General features: G+C 36.6%; 1 protein-coding gene across 2 annotated transcripts; it reads left to right on the top strand.

The window, feature by feature from the left end:
* The first annotated feature begins 698 nt into the window (after positions 1-698).
* LOC306846250 (WD repeat-containing protein 47-like) lies at positions 699-17,945 on the top strand. 2 transcript variants are annotated; one of them, XM_079379483.1, is made up of 15 exons: positions 699-873; positions 2,111-2,277; positions 3,292-3,375; positions 3,545-3,629; positions 4,312-5,102; positions 6,252-6,369; positions 8,025-8,206; positions 10,639-10,881; positions 11,087-11,147; positions 12,070-12,227; positions 12,717-12,886; positions 13,572-13,742; positions 13,845-13,976; positions 14,841-15,059; positions 16,658-17,945. In XM_079379483.1, the coding sequence occupies exons 2-15, from the start codon at positions 2,120-2,122 to the stop codon at positions 16,798-16,800; spliced, it is 2,715 nt and encodes a 904-aa protein (XP_079235609.1). In that variant the 5' UTR covers positions 699-873; positions 2,111-2,119; the 3' UTR covers positions 16,801-17,945. The 2 variants fall into 2 exon arrangements, with proteins under 2 accessions (XP_079235609.1, XP_079235610.1); XM_079379484.1 differs by having other exon boundaries at positions 712-873; positions 10,639-10,824; positions 16,658-17,943.
* Positions 17,946-19,133: the final 1,188 nt, after the last annotated feature.

Raw genomic sequence — 19,133 nt, 5'->3', positions numbered from 1 at the left:
TCGTGTATGTTTCATATATGTTTGTTGTATTATTTGTAATGTTGTGTTATTTGTATTTGAATATTGTGTTATTGTATTTGTGTGTTGTTTGAACTGCACTGGTCACGCTGTAGATTCAATATCGATATTCAATAGTAGGTTACTTGACGGATTTTTATGAAATGTAAAAAATAAACACGAACCATAAAACAATTGTGAAAAATCAGCAAAATATACCCAACTGTTTTGGATTTGCCAGTTGAAATTAATCATACAAATAACACAATATACAAATTATAAACAATACAATTAACCGATATTTGATTCAAAATGTAACGTTATGCTCGTGTTTTTTTAGTGTACATACTGTTGAAAAATTATCAAAAGTAACAGTAAAGACTTTTATATTGTGTCCTAAGCACCAAATCATTATTTTAGAATGATTTCTGAAGGAATTGGCCACTGAAAAAGAGCATAATGGCTCCTGAAAATTATATTTACATTTTACATTTATATTTAGTCATTTAGCAGACGCTTTTTGACCCCAAAACATCCCCATAAACCGCTACTTTCTCAGCTTAGTATTAGTTTACACCCATCGTATAATGCGTGCATGATGCTGCTAATCACAAATCCCCATTAAGTCTGAGTTTGTTGAATAACACGCAGTCAGTGCGGGCCGGGCCGGGGCGGGTTTTGCGGGGTTTGTGTGCGCGAGCGCGGATTGGTGGAGAGCGCAGAGGAAGCTTGCGCTTGACAACCAGCTAGAGCCAGGGACAGCAAGAGCCTCTCTCCCCGAAACACGCAGGAAAAATACTAGACAGTGCGTGACGACACACCCTCGGCGGACCCACACAGGATTTCTGCACTTCGCGTATATGTAGAGATTATCAGGTGAGATTAAAATCGCTCTTCGCGGCGGTTATCGCCGTTGTATTGAGGATAGGCGAGGCCGGGGAGGCACGCACTCTCCCCCGCAGCTTCAGAATATGTCTGCGGTGCATATGGGTGGATGTCCGCTCTCACTAGTGCCTGATGGGGTGTAATATGGCTAATTTATGACATAATCAGTGTAAGCGGTCAGATAAATGCATTGTAATGAGCTCATGCAGGTCCAGCGGTGGGAAAGCATGAGAAAGCAAATCTGTGTTTCCCATAGTGTGCATGTTTGGGGGTGGCGTGGTGTAACGTTAGCGGTTCAAAGAACGAGCTTCTAATAATTCATTAGATACTACCATTGTGCTTGTTGTAGAAATGCATGAATGTATATTTTGCAGATTTTAATAGCTACTACAAATCTCCTTACCATGTTTGTAGATTAAGCATGTCAACCCATTTCAAATGATTGCATTCTTAAAGTAATAATATTATTGTGTTAATACCTAATATTAATAAAAAGTTTTCTCCTTTAAATAGTACTAATTCCCTAAGCTGTCAGCAATAATGTGTATTTTTAAAACAACAATATAAGTGTTTTTTCATTATAATTATTTCAAATGATTTTAAATGGGTTAAGTTGGATGTGATTGGATCTGATAGTGTTGAGGAACAGGCTATTTTAGTTTTGGTATAATGTCAGGTCACCTCCTCCCATGCTTTTGGGTGTTTACATTTGCATTTTTGGTATGTTGACTTTTTTGTCATAACATTGGTTTGGTATTTTAATTAGACAGTTCAGGTTGTTACTTTTTTATTTGTAGTCTTCAAGTGTTTTATAGCTACGTTACAGGGCTTTATAAACTGAGATAATAAATAATAATTGTTGTTAACACTTTAGAATAAGCAGTGCAACTGTGCAACAAATGCAGCTGCACATAATACAACATTTGGTTTCAATATTGTATTAGTAAATGTTAAGTAATGCAAATGTTGATCCAGGTGGAGGTGGAGAGTTGGAAACATTGCCATAAGTGCTGCGATAAGAGTGGCCCTAAAGTCCTATATTATATAGCCTAGCCTAGTCTTTAAATCTGGGGAGGAAAAATACCAATAAAATTGTTTTGTAAATTCGTATTTTTTTAATTTAGCCTAAGCAATGGCCTGATGACCACTGGTTGATTTAGAAAGAATATATTATAGCAGTTTATAGATAAAACATTGCTAAATGATGCATTCATTCTCTCTGTGAAAGCTTGCCACCATGACGGCTGAGGAGATCATAAATGTAAAGGAAGTGGAGATCATCAAGGTGATGCTGGACTTCCTGAGCTCCCGCAAGCTGCACATTAGCATGCTAGCCCTGGAGAAGGAGAGCGGGGTCATCAACGGCCTGTACTCAGACGACATGCTCTTCCTCAGGTTTGATCCATCAACACATTATACTCAGGCTGAATTTAAATCAAATTAAAAACATTTGATTATGAGCCAGTCATATAATGCAGGAGCCTGCAATCTTTTGGCCATGACAGACATTTTTAATTTTTCTGGTTAAACACTGTGTGTGTAGTTTGCACATCACCGTCATTGTGATTCATGTGTGGAATGCCAAGAACCTTCTGTATACTGAACTGAAAATCTCCAACATTCATAGCGGTAATATATTTTTTCTGAAAGCTAAGAGCAACAAATGCAAAATAAACCATAAGCTATTAAATGTGCTGAATTTAAAAATGAAACGCTTAACTTGATCTGCATTGAGCTCCCAGCGGCTCATAAGCACAGCAGTTGCATAGATGTTTGCCAGAGTTACATGTGTCTATTGACTAGCTCAGACTCTTTAATAGTGTTATGCAGGTTTGAAGAACTTTATTTAAATAAAATACGTACACCTCCTTGGCTGTTGCTCGTGTGTAAGTGTTGGCACGTGTGCCATAGGTTGCCTACCCCTTATATAATGGTTGAGTTTGCATATTTATAGCAGTTTAAACTCTGCATTTAAGGGATTAAATTGAGCTGCATTTGTTTCGCTAATACGGTTAAACTCAAGTGAGAGTATTGACCATTTTGATATTAGTTTTAAATCGACCGACAGCCCTTTGCACACTTGTCCTCGTTTGAGCATTGTTCATTACTCATTAAATCAGTGCAAAAGAGTTTGGGTCCCTTTTCAGAAACCGGGCCCCTTATAAACAAAGGTGCCTTTCTCACCACAGCCCTGTTTAACTCCAGAATACAGTTAGGAATAGACCGATAAGGCAAACTCAGAGTTTATCACAATGTTAAACTTACAGTTTTATATTGCCGATTACTATGTGAGTGTAATGTTAATACAGTCAGATAATGAAATGTTGATTTTGTCTAAATTGTTAGTTGTCCCAAGTTAGACTCTCTTTCTCTCCCTATGTCTCCCTCAACCATTCCTTCCTCCTGCAGGCAGCTCATTCTGGATGGACAGTGGGATGAAGTGTTACAGTTTATTCAGCCTCTTGAGTGTATGGATAAATTTGACAGAAAAAGGTGAGAGATCAGCTCTTTCTAGAATGGCATATTGTGTCTAATAGGAGTTTACTTGCATTTAAATGTGAAGAAAAGAAAATCCCAAATTATTTCTATGAATATTTCAATAAAATGAAACACTGTTGGTTTAACTTCACGTATATTGCTGCATCTTTCCATGCCGTCTCAGGTTCCGCTACATTGTTTTGAAACAGAAGTTTCTGGAAGCTTTGTGCGTGAACAACGCCATGTCTGCTGAGGATGAGCCACAACATGTGAGTAACGTCAGTGTCATTATTGTATCCTACACAGAAATGTCAGATGAGCTGCCACATATGATGTTTGATTCATTTAGTTTGTCATTGCTTTTTTATGCTTTTTTTTTTTTAATTGTACATACTGTAAAAAGTTATCAAAACAGTCTTTTAATATTGTGTCCTAAGTACCAACTCTTTTTAGAAAGATCATTTTACACTGAAGAAGAGCGTAATGCCTCCTGAAAATAAATTTTGCGTCACACAAATAAATGACAATTTATATATTACATATAAATGGATCAGAATAGAAAAATTGCAAAGTTGTTTAAATTGCAATAATAATTCACATTATTCCTGTTTTGCTGTTTTGATCAAATAAATGCAGTCATGATGAGGATAAGAGACTTTCAAAAACATAAAAAAAACCTGACCAACCCCATACTTTTAAAACAGGAGCGTTTAAACAGCCAAACAAGATATACAATATATTATTTCTTGAAATATAGAAGAAGATAAAGAAACATGCATGTAAAATCAGTTTAGTTTAGCTAAATGGTTTCTGTTAAGTTTATCCTACTGGCATGTTAATTTTGAAAGAGTGTCATGGCCAAAAAACCATGGTAACACCATGTGAGAAACTGATAAGAGCTTGTTTGCAAATGGCTCTTGCTTCTCTCTCATTCTGTCTCTCTATGGTCAGTTGGAGCTGACCATGCAGGAGGCTGTGAAGTGTCTCCATGCTCTGGAAGAGTTTTGTCCATCAAAAGATGACTACAGCAAGCTCTGCCTTCTCCTGACGCTGCCCCGCCTCACCAACCATGCTGAGTTCAAGGACTGGAATCCGAGTACAGCACGTGTGCAGTGTTTTGAGGACGCCTGTGGCATGGTGGCGGAGTTTATTCCTGCTGACCGAAAGCTGAGCGAGGCGGGGTTCCGTGCCAGCTCCAACCGTCTATTCCAGCTTCTCATTAAAGGCCTTCTGTACGAATGCTGCGTCGAGTTCTGCCAGAGCAAAGCCACCGGAGAGGAGATCACAGAGAGTGAGATTCTTCTGGGAATAGACATGCTGTGTGGGAACGGCTGCGATGATCTCGACCTGAGCTTGCTTTCTTGGCTGCAGAACCTGTCGCCCAGCGTCTTTTCTTGCGCCTTTGAGCAGAAGTTGCTCAATATCCATGTGGATCGGCTTGTTAAACCCGCCAAGGCCGCTTACGCAGACCTCCTCACTCCACTCATCAGCAAGCTCTCCCCGTACCCTGCTTCGCCTCTTCGGCGCCCACAGTCTGCGGACACCTACATGTCACGCTCTCTGAACCCGGCGCTGGATGGCCTGTCCTACGGTCTCTCAGGCCAAGAGAAGAGAGCAGTGGGAACGGACAGAGGGAAAACTTCACCCATGTCACACTCATTCGCTAATTTTCAACACCTGAACCGCAGTGTGATGATGGAGAATTCAGGATGTCACAGCATCTTCGAGGAGTCACCGGAAAGGTAATCATCACCTGATACACCTGAGTTTGAGATGGCAGACCCTTTTAAAACAAACTCCAGAATACTATAACCTGAACATTTAATATGATCAATGGCACCATTTGAATAGTACAGTGCAAATTTAGCTGATTTTTAGAGAATTAGCTGTAATTATTTAAACCACAATGTCTTTAAATAAAAAAGTCATTTTTATTGTTATTTCACTGATTTATTTTAGTTTACACTACTTGTCAAATGTTTAGAATAATTAATATTTTTCTTTAATACGTTTCTTATGCTCACAGAGGCCGAGTAAATTAAAAATTAATTTACAATTCAAAATGTTTTCTATTTAAATATATTTTAAACTTTTATTTATTTCTGTGTTGGCAAAGCTGAATTTTCATTAGCCATCATTTCAGTGTCAGATGATTCTTAAGAAATTATTCTAATATGATTTTCTGCTCAGATATAATCAGTTGTTACTTGTGCTGAAATATTAATAATGGTTAACACCATGATATTTTATTTGATGAATAGAATTACATTAATATTATGTCTTTACTGTCATTTTTGATCAATTCAATGCGTCTTTGCTAAATAGAAGTGTTTTTTTTTTAGCTTTCTTACCCCAAAAGTTTGAATGCTAGTTTATCACGGTTTCAACAAAAATATTAGGCAGCAGAAATGTTTTCAATAATTTTCTTGAGCAGCAAATCAGCATATTAGAATGATTTCTGAAGGATAATGTGACACTAATGACTAGACTAGAATAAATTACTTTTTAAAAATATATTACAATGCAAAACAGTTATTTTGGATAGTAAAAATATTTCACAATATCACTGTTTTTACTGGATTTTTGATAAAACAATGAGTCTATGAGTGAGCATAGGAGTTATTTCATAATTTTCATTTATTACATTTTGACTTATTTCAAAAACATTTTAATTATTCCAAACGTTTGAAGGTTGTTCATATGTATTGTTATTTGTTGCATCGTGTTATTGTTTAAAACACCCTGTGACAATATGCCACTGTGCATTGCATATTCAATTCTGAGATGGGTGTGGCAGAGCAGAATGACTTGAAAGCACAATCTTTTCAGAACAAAATAATTACAAAGGTGAGGTGTGTGTCTAAAGTAATGTGGACTCTCTGGTCTTGCAGCTCCAGAACTGAAACTCCATCTGATAAAATGATGAGCTCACCCGGTCCTCAAAACGCTCGCCCAGTCTCTGCCCCGGGTCAGGATGCCCCAGCCCCTGGTTCTGCTGAGGAGAATGAGGTACTTTGCTGGTCGATGAATCATTGATATTTCCTGAACATTAGATCATGCACTCAATACGTTTTTGTTAATGATGTTCTTAATTTTAATTGAGCAGTATTAAAATAAACACCAGTAAACGACACCACTAATAAATTGTTCATTAAATTGAACTAAATAAAAAACTAATAATTGAAAAGTAACATGCCAAAAAAAAAAATTCAATTTAACATTCAAGTTGGAGAATTTTTAGTGTCATTCTGATTAATTAGTGACTGCTGTTTTACAGCATGCTTTGTAATTGTCTGTGAGCCGTAGAAGTTGTCATGTTTTCTCTCCTCCCTCAGAAACAGTCTATAGCCCTGAGCGGGGTCATAAATAACTGGCAAGCTCATCTACTGCTTCCACTTTATCACTGCATAGCTGCAGAGGGCTTAGATTGGCTGTCGCCAAGCTACAGTTTCTAGGCATGTGTTTGTGGAGGAATGTCACTAGAAATATTCTAGAATGTTGATAAATTCGCATTTTTGCGTGAAGAGTTTTAGTATGTTGACCTTTACAGATTTCTCATGTTTGGAGGGCTCTAGAATGTTGAGTGTCAGAGGTTGTGGTGAAAAGAGTTCTAGAATATTCACCATTAGTGGCTGTTGTGAGTAGAGTTCTGGAATGCTGACATTTAGTCTGTTGTTAGAAGTTAAAAAAGTTAATTGAAATGTTGAGCTATAGAGCAGCGTTATTTAGTATCATTAGATACTTTTACGGGGAAGTTGTGGCCTACTGGTTAGAGAGTCGGACTCGTAATCTAAAGGTTGCGAGTTCTAGTCTCCGGTCCGGCAGGAATTGTAGGTGGGAGTGAATGTCCAGCGCTCTCTCCACTATCAATACCACGACTGAGGTGCCCTTGAGCCCCGGGCGCCACAGCATAAATGGCTGCCCACTGCTCCGGGTGTGTGTTCACGGTGTGTGTTCACTGCTGTGTGTGCAGAGCACAAATTCAGAGTATGGGTCACCATATTTGGCCGTATGTCACATCGCTTTCACTTTTAGTTTTATTTTTAAGTTTTAGTTTTGTTCGGCATTTTTGTCATTTTATAAGATTTTATAAGATTTAAATATGCCTATATAGTTTAGTAAATCAAGTTAATGTAAATGAGATGTATTGACTTGGGGACTAGTTAAAATAAAAAAAATGTTTATATTATAATATATATAAAAAAAACATTATATATTTGACATCGACTATGATATTTCATCCAAATGCTTTGGATATTTTAAAATAAATATGTGTTTTGTTGCCAATGGTCAGTAGTCTGAATGTGTTGATATCTCGGATTACAGAAAGTTGATTGCAGAGGCTCTGAGCTCTGTGACAACATCACAGTTTCCTGTCTGGGTTTTTAATCTGTGGTAGTAATCACTATAGAGCTGTGATGTATTAAATCTGTTCATCAGACCAGAAAGTGACTCCCCTTCAGCGTTTGTCTAATCGTAAGCTTTTTGGGTGAAATGAGAGTAAGGCGGTGTGTCTACCAAAGCGTTTTTAGCTGAAAATGCTATGCGTTTTTCTGAAAACGCCCATCTGTGAGCGCTATAGGATGCTTTGGAGGCACAGCGTTTAGCATACCTCTTTCTCATTTACATCTCAGCACATCCTTGTCTCCTCTGTTTCTGTATAGTTGCGGGACTCCACAGAGCAGTTTCAGGAATTTTACCGGCAGCGTTTGCGTGTGCAGCAACATCTGGAACAGAAGCAGCAGCAGCGGGAACTCTACCAGCAGATGCTACTTGAGGGCGGAGTCCAGCATCATGAGGCCCCGCCCACCGCCAAGCACAACCTCACAGAAACCTTCCTTACCAGGTCAGCCGAACTCCACGTCACCACTAACATCACATCCAAAGGTCAGCATTTGTTCTAGAGCTGCACTGATGTGCATCACACCAGCTGAAGTTTACAAACACAGAGACACAAGGTGAAATCCGACGCAGCAAAAGGGAAGGATGCAGCGAAAAAGGCTAGGCAGGTTGAATATCAAATGAAAGGCTAATGAAATGTAGATGAGAATGACCTCAGGGTTTTACAGATGGTACAGCGAGCTTCCAGGGAACTCGAAGTGGGTGGAGATTTCCCTAAGGAAAACAAACACATGTACACACATGTTCTTAGACCGGTTTTACATTTGCCTACTTTTGACTCCCATTTACATAGTGTTTTATTTATTACCAAGCAGGGTAGTAGCTTGCATTCATGCTTCCCAAGACAAATTGTCTCCTCCAGCCTGACAAGTAGGCTTTTTTTTAATAATACCTGAAATTAATATTTTTTATCAAATATATACAATATACAGTGGAGTGGTGTATGGATGGTCTATGGAGTGTATATATATATATATATATATATATATATATATATATATATATATATATATATATATATATATATAACAATTTTAATAAAACGTTTTATTTGGTTTGTCTTCTTTTGCTTTAAAGACAGCACTCGATATGATGTTAAAGCTTTACGAAATCCTATAACGTTCTAGATCCAGATTTAAGTTATATTTTAAATCTTGTGTTTTTAGTGTGGATTTTTGAACCCTGCTGTACTTATAATATTTTTTGAGTTATTAGTGGACTATCTTTTTGCCGGGTTTTCATCTCACTCGATGCATCTTGAATCACAGGCATGTGTGTTTCTTTCTGTGTGTCAATAAATAATGGAAAGAGATGAGAGATTAATCAAGATTAAGGAGAGGTTAAAGCCTAAACATAATAATTATAGATTATTTAAAAAAATATTTTAATAAATCGGTCCCTCTTTACAAAACAGACTCCAAATGTGTCAGTGTCCTCTCTGAAAATCTGCAAATTTGAAGGATATTTTTGGGAGTATATTTATTGTTGTTGTGTGTCACTCAAATAATTTTTTTTCTCCCTACCCCTTACAAGAAAGTTAGTTTATTTAATGGTGCAAACACTGAAATCTGAGAATCAAGGAACTCATTTTAGGATCCTCTTTTCTTGTTCGGCTTTGATACTTCTCTAGGTCTTCTGTTGCTGTGGTTACGTTGCATTTGTAAAACAGAATCATAACAAAGGGAGGTTTTGGAACCATGCCGTGCTGTTCCTCTGGTGATGTCATCATTAAGGCCACAGCCATAAATAATGCAGCGTGTCAGAGGGGAAGGGAGGGCAGAAGAAACACTTATTGTTCTGTCAACAGAAGCCTTGCTGGCACTTAGGACAAGTTTGGGAGTTTACTATAATGCCACAGAAATGAAATTTAAAATAGATAAAAAACTAATAAAAATGTGTGCCTGTGTGTTCTGGCCTTATGCCACCTGCTTCAGGGGATTTTCAGAGGGAAACCCCCTTGACCAGTTGTGGTAATGAGGGGTGGTGTTTGGCAGAGATTAAGATGAATATCAAATGAATCTCAGGCCTCTAAAAATGGTGCCGCTAGCAGCTATGAACCTTAAAGTGGGTGAAGAAATCCCCAAAGAAAACACAAATACATTTTATAAGCTATATGCACTTTGATGTGTGTGTGTGTAATAGAAAAAAATCTTTCGTCAGTCCAGGGGCACAGGCCCCTCCATCAGAAAAGCCCATATTTTGATGCTATTTTTCTTTGAAGTATTATTTTGGATATCAATAGATATTAATCGGCTTTATCTGGAGAGTCGTTCACAAGCAGCACATGCTATAAAAAGCTGCATCGTTGCTGACAAACAGTAGAAGGCTTCTGCAAGTATTTCCTACATTAGATTGTTGCCAAATATCCACTTAATCCAGTGATCTTTTTGTTTTCTATTAGGGATGTCGACGATTAATTAGTTGTTGGGAAAGAGATGTAATCGATTAAAGCTATCGATGGTTGACTAAGCAATTTAATTTGGTGGTGCGTGCGGCTCATGTGCAAAACCCTGTGAGTGACGGGTCTGGATCTTTTGCGAAAACAATTCACTGATGGACAAATTACGCTTTTAATGTGATCCAAGCTTTAGAAGTACATTAAAATAGGTACAATACAAAGTTAACATGGAAAATATTTTAACATTTTAAAATTCGCTAACTTTTTAAAATTCAGCAAAAAAAATTAAATGTTGAGGTTACTGACTTGCAGAATCTCCATAAAGCCAAACTGATTTTTTTTTTTTTTTATATTCAATTTTTTTGAGAAAGCTCCTGGCTTGTGTTGTGTGTGGTATGCATCACATGGTCAGTGAACAATCACTATGACTAGCTCCAAGATGACTCTAAAGCTTCATGTTTTTATGTGTATGTGTGCAGGTCTATTCAAAGACTGGAGGAACTAAATGTGGGAATGGATGATTTGGGAGAAGAGGTGCAGGCTCTCTCTCAGCAGTGCAATGGAGGCAGTAATAACAACAGTGTAGCGAGAGACGCTTCAGCCACACCACAGACACAGGAAGGGTGTGGAGGAGCCAGTGATCTGGTCACCAGTACTCCTCAGAGGTCAGTAGGTCAAGCAGCCGTCCTTCCACCCAGCCAGTCTCCTGTACTGTCCCAGAGGTAAGAGTCACACTCAATCGTTTTTCCTTCATTGAAAGAGTTTGATCATTTCTATGGCAGTGCATCCATTATGTAAGATTGTTTTGCAAGCTTTTTATCACATCATGTTCCAAAGTTTTTAAAAGTGAAATTTGCTTTTAATGTTTTTTAATTACTGTTTGGGTTCTTAAGGGGGTTTTAAAAAAGAGTTTGTTTTCTCCTGCAGTGCCCAGAGAGACAAAACTGGACACAATGACAGTAGTTTGACCCGCTCTAAAGGCCCAGAGGTACAGTACCCTCTACAGCTCAATATAATAAATCCAATAAAGCCTACTGTGTCATATTTGATATGCAAATTTCTAAGGCCACTAAGGTATCAGCATGATCACTGTTGCTGAAAAATCTGTTGCAGACAATCTACTAGCCTACATGCCTTCTGTCATCTGATTGATAGTTTATACTTTTCTAATAAGTAAAAGGTCTTTTAGGTATAATTCTAAAGTATAATATAATATCATTCTAAAAACACCCCCTTCTGGTTATAGTACACACATATTTTTTGTGTATGTGCAATTTATTATGATTTTTCAAAATAAACATAAGAATACATTTTATATAGTCATTTTTAGAAAAACCTTGATAAATTTTGCGTATCAAATATGATCCATTAGGCTTTAAAGAATGTTTATTTGTACATCTCTTAATCATCACTGTATGTTTTACCCCACAATAAAAACTAGGGCGCTTTGATTATAAAGCATTTAAATATCAAAACATCTATCTTTTCAAAACACATTATTTTGAGATATAGAGTGATAACAGATTTATCTGCTTTTTTAAATATATGCTTTTTAAATTAAGATCTTTACAAGCTGTCAGAATTTGATATGAAAATTGTTTGTAAACCAAATTGCATATTTTTGCAAATTTTTTATTTTTTTTCTTCACTCCTCAAAAGACTTTTATACTAAACTCCTGTTTCATACTGAATGAGCCACTTTTATTTCATATGTCAGGTTAACCTTCACTGAATAACACATTATCCTTCTCTATCTAAAGACTTTAGTGTTGGTTTAATTACAGCTCTTGAAACTTCTCAGATCAAACACAGATTAGGGATTGTTCTGGATTATTGGGGATTAATATATCGCCTAATCTTTAAATGAACCCTTCTCACATACAGAATGTGTTTATATGTGTGTGTTGCAGAAAGATGAGTCAAAAGCCAAGTTTGTGATGGTCAACAGCCTGGAGGATACGCAGGCGGTCCGGGCCGTGGCCTTCCACCCCACAGGGACATTATACGCAGTCGGCTCCAACTCTAAGATGCTGCGTGTGTGTGCCTATCCTGACACGCTGGACACGAGGTCAGCGGCCTGCGCACTGCATTAAAACTCATTTCAATAATCAAACATGTTATAGATGATGGGATACAAGCAAGTGCCTAAATTCCTCATTTTAGCCATACAGCTGTGATTATAAGCACTAGAAAATGAAAAACACTATTAAGTGTTTGAATTCTCTGCTATTAGAAAACATTAATACATATTCCAGTTCTTACTGTGAACTATTTATCAGTGCATGTTATTCCAGACAAATGTCTTTGTGAAATGTTTCGTTAAAATTTTACTTGCTATTTCTAAACCTGTATGAATTTCTTTCTTCTTTGAAACGCAAAGAAGATATATTGAAAAATGTTTGGAACCAAAATCAAATCAAAATATCTTTTTTTAATGTTTTTTTTTTTTTAAGTTCTTTTTTTTTTTTTTCTTCTTTTTGGGTGAACTGCTCTGTGAATTCATAGAGAATCAGAATCTTTCAGTTGACTGTTAAATGTTTTGTTGTTTCTTTTTTAGTGGTTCGGGCACAAGTAAACCTCCTGTAATCCGCTTCAAGAGGAACAAGCATCACAAAGGCTCTATATATTGTGTAGCCTGGAGCCCATGTGGACAGCTGCTGGCCACTGGCTCCAATGACAAATATATCAAAGTGCTGCCCTTCAACCCTGAAACCTGCAATGCTACAGGTGATTGCAAACAAATATTCATGAATCTGTAAGCAAGACACTACAGGCTTTTTTTTGTCATGCACTGGCCAATTTGACGATTTTAGGCTATTTGGCTTTTCATAAAAATAAAATTCAGACTACTGGAAAGAAAACATCCAAAATGCACTTTTAATTGTTTATTTAATTGCACTTTATCTATTTGCATTTGCTGATTTTAATTACAATTAACATATCTTTTTGCAAAATGTTTTTTTTTTTTTTCTGAGGCTGAAATCTTCAGTAGCACTTAATTACTTAAACCAAACATTCCTATTTAGATTCTGGAGGTTTTTACAGAGGAGTTTGTTCATGTATCATTCACTTGATTTATATAACATTTTATTCCTAAAACAAATAGTAAAAGAAATGAATAAAAAATAAATATCTTAAATCCACTCTATAAAAAAACATTATCTCTAATGTCAACCAAATGAAACAAGAATTTTGAATCTGGATTTATCATTACGTTCAGATTTCTTTTCTGGGAAATATCAAATGGAAATTCAAATTAGTGCATATTTAATTTGATAATGTCATATTTAAGAAAATATTTCAGAAAACTGTTTACAATTCTTAATGTATGGTGATATCTATTAGTTACATGTTGACTTTTACTTCATATATTTAAATCCACACACGTCCTCAATGACTCTCTCTGCTTCAGGTCCTGATCTGGAGTTCAGTATGCATGATGGGACTATCAGAGATCTAGCTTTCATGGAGGGTCCTGAGAGTGGAGGGGCCATTTTAATCAGTGCAGGAGCCGGGGACTGTAACATCTATACAACTGACTGCCAGAGAGGACAGGGTCTGCACGCGCTGAGCGGACACACAGGTGCACACACTCAAAAATATATGACTTTATATTTAATACACATACAGATTCTCATAAATGTGTTCATTCCTAATGTGATTTGTATGTGTTTTCTCTCCTCAGGTCATATCCTGTCTCTGTACACGTGGGGGGGCTGGATGATAGCGTCCGGCTCTCAGGATAAGACGGTGCGTTTCTGGGACCTGCGAGTGCCCAGTTGTGTGAGAGTGGTGGGGACGTCCTTCCATGGCGCAGGTGGGCTTCACTTGCTTTATTTTACTCTTTAGCACTTTGTCTGCTAAAAAACACCAGTTTCTGGTGGTAGCTGATTTTATGTGGATTCTAGCTGGTCTACGCTGGTCAAGTGCTGGTTAAACTGAAATGGTCATGGTAAAGCATATAGGTCAAGCTAATCAGAAATGGTAAGCGCTATCATGTTTCAAAAACCAGCTTGAACACCTTGAGCTAGTATAACATGGTTTTTGTATATCTGACCTGATTCACTGGAAGCATTATGTGGCTGCCATCTTACATACGAATGTACTTTAATCTGCCATTTTGGTTTTATATTACAAGATTTAAGTCACTTTCAGACCAGTGTTATTTTAGTATCATTTAGAAAATGTAGGTTTTCTAAGTATTTTGAATCAGATTTTATTTTTACATGTTCTGTTTTAATTTTAATTTTAGTTAAACATTTAATAATGTTGTTCTGTGTTTTTGTCATTTTTTTTAATAACACATTTTATATTTATAAATTATTTTATTTTATAATCGTTTTATTTTTAAACTACATTCAAATGAGAAATGTTGCTCTGATGAGTAATTGTTCAATGTTTTTAAACATTTTAGTTTAAAGTTTTTTTTTTTTAAGTAATTATCGGTGTTTTTTTTTCCTATAATGCATTCTAATTGTTCAGCACACGGTGTATGACACTATATTGCGTCTTTACTTCTTTATGCCCCATTCAGAAGTATTATGAGAAATTTTTGACAAAATAAAATGAATATAAATCTTGTCTCCTGGGTAACCAGATTTGGTCAGTGTGGCTGTTGAATTGTAATAGTAAAGTGTGTGATTGTTCATATGGTTAATGTTGTGTGTGTGTGAATTCATAGGCAGCCCTGTGGCATCTGTGGCAGTGGACCCGAGCGGGCGTCTGCTGGCAACAGGGCAGGAAGACAGCTCCTGTATGCTGTATGACATCAGAGGCGGGCGCATGGTTCAGACGTACCAGCCGCACTCCAGTGATGTCCGATCGGTGCGTTTCTCCCCCGGCGCTCATTACCTGCTCACGGGATCCTACGACAACAAGGTCATCGTCACTGATCTACAAGGTGAGATCTCAGATGACTCTCAGTGTTAAATTTAATATAATGTTTTATTGTAGAATTTTTGTGTATTTGTCATGTTTATTCAATTTTTTTTTTTTTTTTTATTATATTCATTTTTCCAACATGTTCTCTCAGTCAAATCCCTACATCCTTTAAGCATGTTTTATTAAGTGCTGGTTTTTGAAGAGATTTTTAACAGAGTTAAGCCAAATTCAATTTCATGGTTTTCGCCATGAAAATAGCCACAGAAGCTGGAATGGCGGTAAACACAAACAAACAAACATATATTTATTTTTAAATATAGATGTTTATTTCAGTTGTATTTCTTTCAGTTAAAGTTTATTTTATTTCAGTGTTTTATTGAGTTTTAGGTAACTTTAATAACCTTGCATTACATCTATTTATTTGACTTTTTTAACTTATTTTTATTTTTACACCTCAAATGAAACCAGTGTTATTTTAGTATCATCATACTATTATAGCTTTTATTTATTTTTAATAAATTTTTATTTTTTATATATTTTTTTCATTTCAATTTTAGTTAAAGGTTATTTTGTCATTTTTAGTAGTTTTTGTTATTTTTAAGTTTATATAGCTTTCATTGATTTTTACTTGCATTTTAGTGTATTTTAGTACATCATGTTACACTAAATAAAAATGAGAAATGTTGCGGGTTTTTTTTTTTTTTACTTTTTTACATTTTAATTTATTTTACTTGATTTTTACACCTCTATATAATGCAGCCCCAAAAAATACTGTTTACAAATTCTTTTTGAATTATTTACATATTTGCATGGTTGCATGGAGGTGATAGAAAGCTCGTAATGGGAAAGAAATGGATGAAAATATTTATATATATGTTTATATATATATATATATATATATATATAATTTTTTATTTTATTTTTTTATAATAATTCTCCCCCATATATTCAATGTGTGCCAGAGGGGCAACACAAAGTATTTTATCAGGCTTCCCACAGTCAAGAGAAAATAATAATAATAATGCATTTTGTAAATGTATGTATGTATTTTAACATTTTAAAGCATTTAAAGTACACTATATTGCCAAAAGTATTGGGTCACCCCCGTCTAATGAACATGTTTAACTACTTTAGTAATTTCTATGAGTACAAATCTTAATGTTTAAGCATATAATGATATTCTAGGGAATTGTCTGTTTTTAATTTTATAGCAACAGTTTGGACCCTTTTCTATTCTAACATGAGAGTGCCTCTGTGTATAAGGCACGGTTCCAAAAGACATGATTGATTGAGTCAGTGTGGAAGAACTTGACTGGTCTGCAGAAAGCCAAGTCCTGATCCCTGCTGAACACCTCTGATGTGACTTTATATGCAGACCTTGAGCCAAAAACTCATCACCAAACACCAATGACTTGTATATGGGTACAGTCATTTTAGACACTTTCAAAACTGTTGTAACAGAGATGGAAATACAGTTTTTAAATACATGAATTATGCTTCCATCTTTGTTGCCACAGTTTTGGAAGTGTCTTCTTCTGTTCTAAAGAAGGGGGTGTCCTAATACGTTTGGAATTTAGTGTATGTTTTATAGCTTTGGATGATTCTATGTGTCCACAGGTGACCTAACGAAGCAGCTGCCGTTGACCGTTGTGGGAGAGCATGCAGATAAAGTGATCCAGTGCAGGTGGCACACACACCACCTCTCCTTTCTGTCCTCCTCTGCTGACCGCACGGTCATACTCTGGACACAGGCCACGTAGAGCCAGTCCTGGCCACTAGAGGGAAACAGCACATGTATATACAGTATGTGTGTGCGCTGTGCTTCTGTTTTAAGTCTGTTTGTTATGAGTGTGCATTTATTTTGTGTTCCTGGAAGTTGGGTTCTTTATCAGTGAATGGCTGAGATTAGTGCAAACCCTTTTTATGTACATATTATCTGATTGACTGCCAGTGTGTCTGATGGCCCTGTACCATATTGGGATGCGATGCTTTGCTGTAGTGTGCTTGCCTATCTATGTGCTTCCCATTCAGTAACCTTTATCAAACACTGAACCGTCCCTCCACACAGACTCAGTGGTGTCATGTGATCTATACTGCGGCCTTCCTCTCTGTGTGTCCGCTCTCCACACATCTGTTCTTGCCTGTTTGAATCTAGCCTCTGGAAATAGATGCAGTATTCATTAGCTGAGTCATTTCTGATGTATCCGTATGAATGCAACCTGTTTGAGTGAAAGATGTTCATGCAGTCCAATGCTTGCCTGTAATATGGACATTATGACCTGCTGCAAATACTGTATCGAAATTCAGCTGCTCGTGCAAATATCAAAAGCAACGTTAATGTAAACTGCCTTTGTAAATGCTGTCATAAGTCTCATTTAAAGTGGTTAATGTCTGAATTGTACTCTTTTTGCTTGAAACAGACTGCAGCCCTTGTGAGTGCCTCTGAATTGATGATAGCATGATTCAAAGTATTTTTAAATGTAGATGAAGGGAATCTGTCCTATAAATGTCAGGCTATACATCAAATTAAATGTTTTGGGCATTGGCACATAGGTTTGTTAAACGGGTGAAATCGTTTGATACTATAATCTTGCACTTTTTGTGTTTTTTAACATCCACTTCCTGTTTTGTTTCGATAGCACTTTGTTTTTGGGTGGTTTATGTTGTATATTTTCTAATGATGTAGATTTTATTATTTAATCTTACGTTTTTGTTGTTATTAATTTTAAAACCAAGCCAAACTAATGTATTGACATTTATATGCTGAAGCAGCTCTCATTTGAAGTCTTGTAGTGAAATATTGTGTCGTTCCTGTAATCTTTTCTAAATCATATTTGGACATCAGTGACTACAGTAAAGTAAGTCTGCTGCTGTTGTGTCTGAATAAATAACCCTATTCTCTGCTACGCCTAATTTCCTTTGCATTAAGCAATAGTTGTTCATTTCTTGCTGATTCACTTTAATAGTGAAAAATTCACAGGTGTAGTTTATCACATTAACTATGGACAAGTTCTGCTAACACTTGACAAGCAGAAAGTGTCCAAAAAATATTTTGTCTTAATTTTGAACAGATGTTTTCATTTTTCAAAGGTTAATCTAAAATGCCTAATAGATGCTCAAAATACAATGTTTGTAAATAAGTAACATCCAATGTTATTACTATATTATAAATGCAGACCCTGCGGATTTGCATATTACATTTGAGATGTTACAATAAAACTCCACCTATGGGCTATAATAGACAAGAAAAAAAAGTTGTATGTTCTAGACCAAGCAAATAATCCAGTTTTATTTTATTGAAATCCTAGGCTATAAGCGATACAGTATACTACTAATATAGAAATGTCGTGAAGCAGCAGGGTGAGGGTCAGGGCCATGCACAGACATTTTAAGGGGCAGTGACCCAAATCAAAAGAAGGGGCACTAAGGGCGTGGGTGCTTGTTAATACAAATGATCCCGTTGCTACAAATATACACTACCACTCAAAAGTTTTTGATGATTTTTGATGTTTTTTTACTCACCAAGCCTGCATTTATTTGATGCAAAGTAGATCAAACTGCCTTTAGCAGCCCCTCTTTGCTATTTCTCTCTGTCTCTTTCTCCTTTTCGTGAACGTGAAGGCATTGTTTTTGTTTGTTTTTTTCTACAAAGTGTGCCAACAACAGCAAATTTGGTGTTATTTATATTAGATCTGATCGGGTACAATAATTTGATTAGACATTCTAAGAACATGGATATTCTGTACAAGTTGTAACGAGTTTTAGAGCAAATCATTACCGACAGAAATGCAAAAACAAACTACCAAATTACTCATTCAGCAGATCAACCACTGACTGCAATGTGGGTTGCAGTGCATCTACCTTTAATGCAACTACCTTCGGTTTACAGTCTATGGGTGCACCTCAGCCAGGGGCGGACTGGCCATCTGGCAGGCCGGGCATTTTCCCGCTGGGCCCAAAATATACCCCTCTCGCTGGGTCGACGTACTTTTTGGGCCGGGCCTATACATCTTCTCATACCATATTTGTCTGATCGGCCCATAAAACTCTTAGCAGTCTATAGTTTTTCTGCCTAAATAGTTGACGGCACTGT

The sequence above is a fragment of the Barbus barbus genome (genome assembly GCF_936440315.1).
Source record: "Barbus barbus genome assembly, chromosome: 26".
In the NCBI taxonomy this organism is placed as follows: Eukaryota; Metazoa; Chordata; class Actinopteri; order Cypriniformes; family Cyprinidae; genus Barbus; species Barbus barbus.
Note: the sequence above shows the minus strand (reverse complement) of the source record. Positions and strands in the feature narration are given on the sequence as shown.